This window comes from Oncorhynchus mykiss, chromosome 10 (assembly GCF_057628025.1).
Source record: "Oncorhynchus mykiss isolate SJ-2025 chromosome 10, ASM5762802v1, whole genome shotgun sequence".
Taxonomy (NCBI): domain Eukaryota; kingdom Metazoa; phylum Chordata; class Actinopteri; order Salmoniformes; family Salmonidae; genus Oncorhynchus; species Oncorhynchus mykiss.
The window spans coordinates 36,958,928-36,971,766 of NC_143031.1; the positions used below are offsets into that span (position 1 = coordinate 36,958,928).

General features: G+C 42.3%; 1 protein-coding gene across 2 annotated transcripts; it reads right to left on the minus strand.

Annotated features, from left to right (window-relative positions):
- Positions 1-5,317: 5,317 nt before the first annotated feature.
- On the minus strand, positions 5,318-12,837 carry tppp2 (tubulin polymerization-promoting protein family member 2). Of its 2 annotated transcripts, none has more exons than XM_021618296.3 (4): positions 9,709-12,837; positions 7,081-7,277; positions 6,811-6,964; positions 5,318-6,638 (listed from the first exon to the last, which is right to left on the minus strand). In XM_021618296.3, exons 2-4 carry the CDS (start codon positions 7,269-7,271, stop codon positions 6,447-6,449), a joined length of 537 nt encoding a protein of 178 aa, XP_021473971.1. In that variant the 5' UTR covers positions 7,272-7,277; positions 9,709-12,837; the 3' UTR covers positions 5,318-6,446. The 2 variants fall into 2 exon arrangements, with proteins under 2 accessions (XP_021473971.1, XP_021473972.1); XM_021618297.3 differs by having other exon boundaries at positions 7,081-7,272; positions 9,709-9,846.
- Positions 12,838-12,839: the final 2 nt, after the last annotated feature.

Below are 12,839 nucleotides of genomic sequence, written 5' to 3' on the forward strand. Positions count from 1 at the left end.
GACTAACAATCTGTACACACTAACAATCTGTACACACTAATAATCTGTACACACTAACACACTAACACTCTGTACACACTAACACTCTGTACACACTAACACACTAACACTCTGTACACACGAACACTCTGTACACACTAACACTCGGTACACACTAACACTCGGTACACACTAACACTCTGTACACACTAACACTCTGTATACACTAACACTCTGTACACACTAACACACTGACAATCTGTACACACTAACAATCTGTACACACTAACACTCTGTACACACTAACACACTAAAAATCTGTACTCACTAACACACTAACAATCTGTACACACTAACACTCTGTACACACTAACACACTAACATTATGTACACACTAACACTCTGTACACACTAACACACTAACAATCTGTACACACTAACAATCTGTTCACACTAGCACTCTGTACACACTAACACACTAACACCATGTACACACTAACACTCTGTACACACTAACACACTAACAATCTGTACACACTAACACACTAACAATCTGTACACACGAACACTCTGTACACACGAACACTCTGTACACACTAACACTCGGTACACACTAACACTCTGTACACACTAACACTCTGTACACACTAACACTCTGTGCACACTAACACACTAACAATCTGTACACACTAACACAGTAACAATCTGTACACACTAACACTGTACACACTAACACACTAACAATCAGTACACACTAACAATCTGTACACACTAACACTCTGTACACACTAACACTCTGTACACACTAACAATCTGTACACACTAACACTCTGTACACACTAACACTCGGTACACACTAACACTCTGTACACACTAACACTCTGTACACACTAACACTCTGAACACACTAACACTCTGTACACACTAATACACTAACAATCTGTACTAACTAACAATCTGTACACACTAACACTCTGTACACACTTACACACTAAAAATCTGTACTCACTAACACACTAACAATCTGTACACACTAACACTCTCTACACACTAACACACTAACACTATGTACACACTAACACTCTGTACACACTAACACACTAACAATCTGTACACACTAACACACTAACAATCTGTACACACGAACACTCTGTACACACTAACACTCGGTACACGCTAACACACTGTACACACTAACACTCTGTGCACACTAACACACTAACAATCTGTACACACTAACACACTAACAATCTGTACACACTAACACTGTACACACTAACAATCTGTACACACTAACACACTAACAATCTGTACACACTAACAATCTGTACACACTAACACTCTGTATACACTAACACACTAACAATCTGTACACACTAACACACTAACAATCTGTACACACTAACAATCTGTACACACTAACAATCTGTACACACTAACACACTAACACTCTGTACATACTAACACTCTGTACACACTAACACACTAACAATCTGTACACACTAACACACTAACAATCTGTACACACGAACACTCTGAACACACTAACACTCTGTGCACACTAACACTCTGTACACACTAACACTCTGTGCACACTAACACACTAACAATCTGTACACACTAACAATGTGTACACACTAACACTCTGTGCACACTAACACACTAACAATCTGTACACACTAACAATCTGTACACACTAACACTCTGTACACACTAACACACTAACAATCTGTACACACTAACACACTAACAATCTCTACACACTAACACTCTGTACACACTAACACACTAACACTCTGTACACACTAACACCCTGTACAAACTAACACACTAACAATCTGTACGCACTAACACACTAACAATCTGTACACACGAACACTCTGTACACACTAACACTCGGTACACACTAACACTCTGTACACACTAACACTCTGTACACACTAACACTCTGTACACACTAACACACTAACACTCTGTACACACTAACACACTAACAATCTGTACACACTAACACACTAACAATCTGTACACACTAACACACTAACAATCTGTACACACTAACAATCTCTACATACTAACACACTAACAATCTCTACACACTAACACTCTGTACACACTAACACTCTGTACACACTAACACTCTGTACACACTAACACACTAACACTCTGTACACACTAACACACTAACAATCTGTACACACTAACACACTAACAATCTGTACACACTAACACACTAACAATCTGTACACACTAACAATCTCTACATACTAACACACTAACAATCTCTACACACTGACACTCTGTACACACTAACACTCTGTACACACGAACAATCTGTACACACTAACAGACTAACAATCTGTACACACTAACAATCTGTACACACTAACACTCTGTACACATTAACACACTAACAATCCGTACACACTAACAATCTGTACACACTAACACTCTGTACACACTAACACTTTGTACACACTAACACACTAACAATCTGTACACACTAACAATCTGTACACACTAACAATCTGTACAAACTAACACACTAACACTCTGTACACACTAACACTCTGTACACACTAACACACTAACAATCTGTACACATGAACACTCTGTACACACTAACACTCGGTACACACTAACACTCTGTACACACTAACACTCTGTACACACTAACACTCTGTGCACACTAACACACTAACAATCTGTACACACTAACAATCTGTACACACTAACACTGTGCACACTAACACACTAACAATCTGTACACACTAACAATCTGTACACACTAACACTCTGTACACACTAACACTCTGTGCAAAGTAACACACTAACACTCTGTACACACTAACACTCTGTACACCCTAACACACTAACAATCTGTAAACACTAACACACTAACAATCTGTACACACAAACACTCGGTACACACTAACACTCTGTACACACTAACACTCTGTACACACTAACACTTTGTACACACTAACACACTAACAATCTGTACACACTAACAATCTGTACACACTAACAATCTGTACAAACTAACACACTAACACTCTGTACACACTAACACTCTGTACACACTAACACACTAACAATCTGTAAACATGAACACTCTGTACACACTAACACTCGGTACACACTAACACTCTGTACACACTAACACTCTGTACACACTAACACTCTGTGCACACTAACACACTAACAATCTGTACACACTAACAATCTGTACACACTAACACTCTGTGCACACTAACACACTAACAATCTGTACACACTAACAATCTGTACACACTAACACTCTGTACACACTAACACTCTGTGCAAACTAACACACTAACACTCTGTACACACTAACACTCTGTACACCCTAACACACTAACAATCTGTAAACACTAACACACTAACAATCTGTACACACAAACACTCGGTACACACTAACACTCTGTACACACTAACACTCTGTACACACTAACACTCTGTGCACACTAACACACTAACAATCTGTACACACTAACACACTAACAATCTGTACACACTAACAATCTGTACACACTAACACTCTGTACACACTAACACACTAACAATCTGTACACACTAACAATCTGTACACACTAACACTCTGTACACACTAACACTCTGTACACACTAACACTCTGTACACACTAACAATCTGTACACACTAACACACTAACAATCTGTCCACACTAACAATTTGTACACACTAACACTCTGTACACACTAACACACTAACACTCTGTACACACTAACACACTAACACTCTGTACACACTAACAATCTGCACACACTAACACACTAACAATCTGTACACACTAACAATCTGTACACACTAACACTCTGTACACACTAACACACTAACAATCTGTACACACTAACAATCTGTACACACTAACACTCTGTACACACTAACACTCTGGACACACTAACACACTAACAATCTGTACACACTAACACACTAACAATCTGTACACACTAACAATCTGTACACACTAACAATCTCTACACACTAACACTCTGTACACACTAACACACTAACACTCTGTACACACTAACACACTAACAATCTGTACACACTAACACACTAACAATCTGTACACACTAACAATCTGTACACACTAACAATCTGTACACACTAACATTCTGTACACACTAACATACCTACAATCTGTACACACTAACACACCAAAAATCTGTACACACTAACACACTAACACTCTATATACACTATAACAATCTGTACACACTAACAATCTGTATACACTAACACACTAACAATCTGTACACACTAACACTCTGTACACATGAACACTCTGTACACACTGACATACCAACACTCTGTACACACTAACAATCTGTACACACTAACACACTAACAATCTGTACACACTAACATACTAACATACTAACACTCTGTAAACACTAACAATCTGTACACACTAACACTCTGTACACACTAACACTCTGTACACACTAACACACTGTACACACTAACACACTGTACACACTAACACACTAACAATCTGTACACACTAACATACTAACACTCTGTACACACTAACACACATCCTCATTGAGATTCAAACCATTACTATTATAAACACTTATATACAGTATAGACACTTCCTCTTTGTTCTTTGTCTCTCACAGTGTTGTCCCGGGCTGTTCCAGGAGTAGATCCTGTCTACAAAACACACAGCAGCACGATACCGGGGAGAGAAGACAGAACACGACACAGACACACCCTCACACACAAGGCATTTATTTTTAAGTACATTCATAACACAGTAGTGGATTGAACTATGCTGAACTGATCTGAACATTCACCAAAGCACTCTCCCACTGAACATGACATAGAATGTCACATGCAAGCAGAGCATCATTCATCACCTACTCCAGAGGGATGTTCCACCCATAGCAACATACTACAGAGGACAGTCAACTACCATAAACACCATTCCATGTGTCTCACCTCACATCTTTCAGCTCAGCACAGGTCTCAGATAGACAGGGGGTGACTATGTCTTGGGGAGGTCCTCATTCACTTTGTTGCCTTGTTGCACCAGTATGGGACTTAATAACAGAGGAAGCAGACTGGCTTTGTAAAGATATTAGGGACAGATACTGTGTTTTGGGGTGTGCAGTACCCAAAGGAATAGTACTAATCCCTGTGACTTTGACATGAATTGATAGAGATTTGTGTGTGTGTGTGTGTGTGTGTGTGTGTGTGTGTGTGTGTGTGTGTGTGTGTGTGTGTGTGTGTGTGTGTGTGTGTGTGTGTGTGTGACAGAGAGAAAAAAAATAACTATTTCACATGGTCTGATTTGCTGCTCAGTGATTTATTTTAGAGTTTACATAGTATTTTCCAGCTCTTCAGAACAGAGGGAGACACAGCTAGACTGGACAGTGATCAGGAAGGACAGAACAACAATGCAGTGCAGTCAGGAGGCTCCCAGTCCTCCAACAGACAGTGTTCTCATCTTCTCAGAGGAGGAGAGGACTCATCTGTCTCTTATTCCATGTGTCCAATCTACAGCACAAGCAAAGGACTATAATGTCCAGATACAGTTGATATATATTTGAATGTATTCACCATTCATTAATCTATTACTTCATCTAATAATGTATTTATTAATTCATCCATTTACATTTCCAATATACAGTTATTATAGCAGAGCAGATTAAGCTATGTACATCAGTTGAGAAGGATGTGGGTGAAGGAAGTGCATAATACCAGGGCATTAGTGTTAGAAGCAACCTCAATGATAAGGCACAATGTGTATAGTAGTAGAAAGCTGAGTTACTTCCTGTAGTAGTAGGAAGCTGAGTTACTTCCTGTAGTAGTAGGGAGCTGAGTTACTTCCTGTAGTAGTAGGGAGCTGAGTTACTTCCTGTAGTAGTAGGAAGCTGAGTTACTTTCTGTAGTAGTAGGGAGCTGAGTTACTTTCTGTAGTAGTAGGGAGCTGAGTTACTTCCTGTAGTAATAAGTGTGCTGACTGAGGTGTTTAGTAAAGCTGGGAGGGATGGGGTCAGGGGTTGGGCTGGAGCATTTACGAAGGGGGAGTATATAGATTATTTAAGTACATTTTCTCCCTACGAAATCATTATTCTTTATCAACTAATACAGGTAATGTTTCATATTCAGGTTTACTCCCCACTGGAAGCGTTACACCTGCCCTCTCCATCCTACCACCCCAACCCCACCCTGTAACTCTGAGGATATATTTATCATTTTTAAATGTAACCTTTATTTAACTAGGCAAGTCCGTTAAGAAGAAATTATTGTTGACAATTGCGGCCTCCCCTGATACTATGGTATCCAGTGACTGAACAGTCCATCCTCCTGTACCTGTTCAGTTCTCAGTTCTAATTGAAAGTCCAGTATTTAGGGTGCCTTTGGGGTAAATGGTAGGGTCTGAGTAGCTCTCACTCTGTTTCCTTTATCCTGCCTATGCTTCCTTGACCTTATCCTCATAGGTGCCCTTGCCCTTGTAGGCCCCCACATAGCCACTGGCATCTGGGATCTCCTCTCGCCCAGCCTTGCCCTTCCCTTTGCCAGTCTCGTCAAAACGCTCCTTGTGTGCCCCCGTGAATTTGGTGGTGTCTGTCAGTCTGTCCACCGCCGCTGCCTTGGCCACTTTCTATGAGCAGGAAAAAGAGAGAAGGAAAGAGAGAATGAGAGATGAGCATACAAAGCAAGAACTTACCCACCCCTTACACATATGCAAACACACAGCGCACACACACACACACTCTTGCTCTCTCTGGGACCAGCATTATCAGGCAGTGTGCTGCTGACAGGTAGACACTCACGGTGACGCCCGCGTTGGAGGGCTCCTTCCCTGCTATGAGGCCATAGAGCTGCTGCAGCGTCTCCTCCTGGCCCTTCCCTTTGAAACGTTTCGGGGCCAACTCTGACAGGGCCTGGCTGAATTGCTCAAAGGTGATCACACGAGCTGTCTTCGCCCTAAAATACATAGACACAAAATGTTGTGGTCGTTTTCCCTCTCGTTTTCCCTCTCACTAGAAAGATGACTGTGGATCTTTCAGTGTGGAGATTTGAAACTGTACGGAGTTTCTCACTTGACTTTAGTGAAGACGATGTCCACGTCGGTGGCAGTGACGTTCTTGCCGTCGATAACCCGGCAGTCCTTGCAGAGTTTGGCAAAGTTCTTGCCGTTCATCTCCTTCCCAGTAGCCTTGGTGTCCCCATGAATGGCAAACTTCTTGAAGGCCGTCTCTACCTCTGCTTCTGATACTGAGCCCTCTGCCATTCTGTCCTATACAGAGAGGGAGGGAGAGAGAGGGATGATGCAAGAGAAGGATGAGAGAGGGATGAAAAAGGGATGAGAGAGAGAGAGAGAGGATGAGAGAGCGAGAGGGATGATGAGAGAGGGGGGATGATGAGAGAGGTGGATGATGAGAGCAAGAGAGATGATGAGAGAGAGGGGGGTGAGAGAGAGGGGGGTGATGAGAGAGAGGGGGATGATATGAGAGAGAAAGAGAGAGGCGGATGATGAGAAAGAGAGAGAGAGAGAGAGAGAGAGAGAGAGAGAGAGGCAGATGATGAGAAAGAGAGGGGTAGAGATGATGAGGGATAGGGGTGATGATGAGAGAGAGAGAGAGGGAGAGAGAGAGAGGGGGGGGTGATGAGAGAGGGGGGTGATGAGAGAAAGATAGAAGCGGATGATGAGAGAGAGAGATGATGAGGGAGAGGGGGGATGATGAGAGAGAGAGAGGGGGGGGGGTGATGAGAGAGGGGGGTGATGAGAGAGAGATAGAAGCGGATGATGAGAGAGAGGGGGGTGAGAGAGAGGGGGGGTGATGAGAGAGAGGGGGATGATATGAGAGAGAAAGAGAGAGGCGGATGATGAGAAAGAGAGAGAGAGAGAGAGAGAGAGGCAGATGATGAGAAAGAGAGGGGTAGAGATGATGAGGGATAGGGGTGATGATGAGAGAGAGAGAGAGGGAGAGAGAGAGAGAGGGGGGGTGATGAGAGAGGGGGGTGATGAGAGAAAGATAGAAGCGGATGATGAGAGAGAGAGATGATGAGGGAGAGGGGGGATGATGAGAGAGAGAGAGAGGGGGGGGGTGATGAGAGAGGGGGGTGATGAGAGAGAGATAGAAGCGGATGATGAGAGAGAGAGATGATGAGAGGGAGAGGTACAACATTAAGGATGGGATGTATGAGAAAGGCATACAGTTGAGAGGGTTGTTGTTTCTCACACAAAGACCAGGTTCCCTGCCATAATATTGAAAGAACATTGGGAGGACGCGGTGTGTCCACGAACAGGAAATGAGGTATTAACTATTGGGAGAGATTTGGTCGTTAAGGCAAGACATTCAGCACACCATGTCTTCTGGGCATTACTCACATGCTCACTTGTTTGTAATAAATCCATTAGCTGGATTGATTCCCTGCCCCACCAAGAAATGGCTGCTGTGGTCGCTGACTTATGGTGAACACACACACACCCATATCCACACACACACACCCACCCACCCACCCACACACACACACACACACACACCCACACCCATATCCACACAAACACACCCATATCCACACACACACACCCATATCCACACACACACCCATCTTGAACTGTTACTGTTGTTTCAGCTACTCTCTGGCAGCTACTTAATTAAATAACGTTCCATGATGTATCATTCCTGGAGATCAGCCTGTTGTTGCGGAAAATATCTCAATTATTTTCACTAAATGAGACCACCAGACTGCTCACTCTCTCTGTTTTATAATGGGTCTTGTCCATTCATGATGGCTAACAAGTTCATGTATTTTATCCAAGACTGGGCCATGGAGCATTTGATATTCAAAATGTAAAGAAATATTATTATTATTATCTTGAAGTCATTTTTTACAGTACAGGAACATTCCACAAGTTAAACACAAACATTATGCAATATAGCCCCATAACATATAATATACACTGAGTGTACAAATCATTAAGAACACATTCTTCTGCCCTCAGAACAGCCCTGAATTCATCAGGGCATGGACTCTACAAGGTGTCGAAAGCGTTCCAACGGGATGCTGGCCCATGTTGACTCCAATGCTTCCCACAATTGTGTCAAGTTGGCTGGAAGTCCTTTGGGGGGGTGGACCATTCTTGATACACACAGGAAACTGTTGAGTGTGAAAAACCCAGCAGCGTTGCAGTTCTTGACACACTCAAACCGGTGCACCTGGCACCTACTACCATACCCCATTCAAAGGCACTTAACTCTTTAATCTTGCCCATTCACCCTCTGAATGACACACATACACACAATCCATGTCTCAATTGTCTCAAGGCTTAAAAATCCTTCTTTAACCTGTTTCCACCCCTTCATCTAGACTGATTAAAGTCGATTTAACAAGTGACATCAATAAGGGACAATAGCTTTCGCCTGGATTCACCTGGTCAGTTGATGTCATGGAAAGAGCAGGTGTTCCTAATGTTTTGTACACTCAGTGTATGTATGTCTACACGTATGTTAATTTCAAATGAAGTATGACAACGGAGTCTAGTAAAGATGCCTGAAAGCACAAAAAAGAAGTAAACCGAAAAGAGGACAGTGAGCACATTAAATGATGTCAAACAAATGGCTTCTCATTTCTATGATTTTCTGTCATGCATTGTGTTTGAACCTCTTCATTTCTGGTCCATAGACTCGGTACAGAATAACTATAAATATAGACATGTTTACCTTTTAGGTGAAGGGATGCTGAGTGATGATGCTGGGGATGCCCGTGCTAATGCTGTGTGTCCTCCTCCTAGCCCTGCCACTCACACCACCTTCACAATGATGAGAGAGGTGGAGAGAGAGGGGAGGGAGATGAAGAACAGAGGGTGGGGAGAGAGAGAGAGCACAGACCAGCACAAGCCATGACATCATATGCTGCCTGTCACTCTTGGGCGCATGCGTTTGCTCGTTCACTCCCTCTTTCTCTCAACCTTACCCCCTCCCTTTCTCCCCCTCCCGGGCTCCTTCCCCCTCCCCTCTCTGTCCTTTATGATTTGGCTCACAACTGGTGCAACCACGCCCTGTCCTCTGTCTGTTCGCTGTCTGCCTGTCCAGAGCAACAAAGAGGGCCCTTGTTTTGACAAACATGAAGAACAGCCTATAAAATGAGGATAGCACTAATCTGTACATGAACAGTAAACATCTAATACTTGTATTTATTTATTTAACCTTTATTCAACTAGGCAAGTCAGTTGAGAACAAATTCTTATTTACAACGACTACCCTGGACGACGCTGGACTAATTAATTGTGCGCCGCCCGATGGGACTCCCAATCACGGCCGGACGTGATGCAGCCTGGATTCAAACCAGGTACTGCAGTGATGCCTCTTACACTGAGATACAGTGTCTTTGACCCCTGCGCCAGTCAGGACCTTATTTAAACTAACATGATACACAAATCCATACGCAGCAATTCTGTTTATTTGTTACTATTCACTGCCTTTCGCTCTGTCTATGAAGCATATTAGTTTTTTTTAACACTGACTCAATCATAACCCTCACCCCATGTTCGACACATCTTTAACACGTGGTCATTATAATTGAACAGTGAAACCCATTCCTTTCATGAGAAAGGATGTAGGATGAAACCCCACCCTCTAGTGGCTAATCTGGTACTGGCACCACAAATATCATGTGGATAATGTTCTGTTCCGTTCTAGAGAGTGGGAATTATCTAGAATAATGTTCTGTTTACAAGATACACATACAGTTGAAGTCGGAAGTTTACATACACTTAGGTTGGAGTCATTAACACTCGTTTTTCAACCACTCCACAAATTTCTTGTTAACAAACTATAGTTTTAGTAAATCGGTTAGGACATCTACTTTGTAATTTGTCCCCAAAAAATTTACAGACAGATTATTTCACTTATAATTCACTGTATCACAATTCCAGTGGGTCAGAAGTTTACATACACTAAATTGACTGTGCCTTTAAACAGCTTGAAAAACGACAGAAAATTATGTCATGGCTTTAGAAGCTTCTGATAGGCTAATTGATAGAATTTGAGTCAATTGGAGGTGTACCTGTGGATGTATTTCAAGCCTACCTTCAAACTCAGTGCCTCTTTGCTAGACATCATGGGAAAATGAAAAGAAATCAGCCAAGACCCCAGAAAAATAATTGTAGACCTCCACAAGTCTGGTTCCTCCTTGGGAGCAATTTCCAAACGCCTGAAGGTACCACGTTCATCTGTACAAACAATAGTACACAAGTACAAAGACCATGGGACCTCGCAGCCGTCATACCGCTCAGGAAGGAGACACGTTCTGTCTCCTAGAGATGAACGTACTTTGGTGTGAAAAGTGCAAATCAATCCCATAACAACAGCAAAGGACCTTGTGAAGATGCTGGAGGAAACAGGTACAAAAGTATCTATATCCACAGTAAAACGAGTCCTATATCAACATAACCTGAAAGGCCACTCAGCAAGGAAGAAGCAACTGCTCCAAAACCGCCATAAAAAAGCCAGACTACGGTTTGCAACTGCACATGGGGACAAAGTTCGTACTTTTTGGAGAAATATCCTCTGGTCTGATGAAATAAAAATAGAACTGTTTGGCCATAATGACCATCATTATGTTTGGAGGAAAAAGTGGAGCCTTGCAAGCTGACGAACACCATCCCAACCGTGAAGCATGGGGGTGGCAGAATCATGTTGTGGGGTGCTTTGCTGCAGGAGTGACTGGTGCACTTCACAAAATAGATGGCACCATGAGGGAGGAAAATTATGTGGATATATTGAAGCAACATCTCAAGACATCAGTTAAAACTTGGTTGCAAATAGGTCTTTCAAATGAACAATGACCCCAATCATACTTCCAAACTTGTGGCCAAATGGCTTAAGGTCAACAAAGTCAAGGTATTGGAGTGGCCATTACAAAGCCCTGACCTCAATCCTATAGAAAATGTGTGGGCAGAACTGAAAAAGTGTGTGCGAGCAAGGATGCCTACAAACCTGACTCAGTTACACTAGTTCTGTCAGGAGGAATGGGACAAAATTCACCCAACTTATTGTGGGAAGCTTGTGGAAGGCTACCCGAAATGTTTGACCCAGGTTAAACAATTTGAAGGCAATGCTACCAAATACTAATTGAGTGTATCTAAACTTCTGACCCACTGGGAATGTGATGAAAGAAATAAAAGCTGAAATAAATCACTCTCTACTATTGTTCTGACATTTCACATTCTTAAAATAAAGTGGTGATACTAACTGAACTAAATCAGGGAATTTTTATTAGGATTAAATCTCAGGAATTGTGAAAAACTGAGTTTAAATGTATTTGGCTAAGGTGTATGTAAACTTCCGACTTCAACTGTAGATTATTAAACTGTGTGATTCAGAGGGCATGTTGACCCAGATGGGACAGGCAGAGATTTGACCTTGTCCTTTAGGCTATGTTTACTGTAACTGTGTTGTGTACGTATAAACATGATGGTGCTGTGTCCTAGATTTAGGGTTCTCAAACCTCTCCGCAGGGACTCCCAGACGGTCCATGTATTTTAACTATTACACAACTAGCACACCTGATTCAAATTGTCAACTAATTAATCATCAAGCCCTTAACTAGGTGAATCAGGTGAGTTAGTTCAGGGCTACAACAACATTGGGAAACATCTGGGGGTCCCAGAGGAGAGGTCCTAGATTTATTTTACAGAGAAGAAGCAGGACAGACTGTTTTGACCGTGGACGTTGTCGGCCACCATTAAACTCTCACTGCTGTTGTGTCAACAAAAACATCTGAGTGTCTTTTCATGTATTCTCTGTTTACACTAAAACACAGCCTCACCTTTAAATACCTGTGGAGGGGG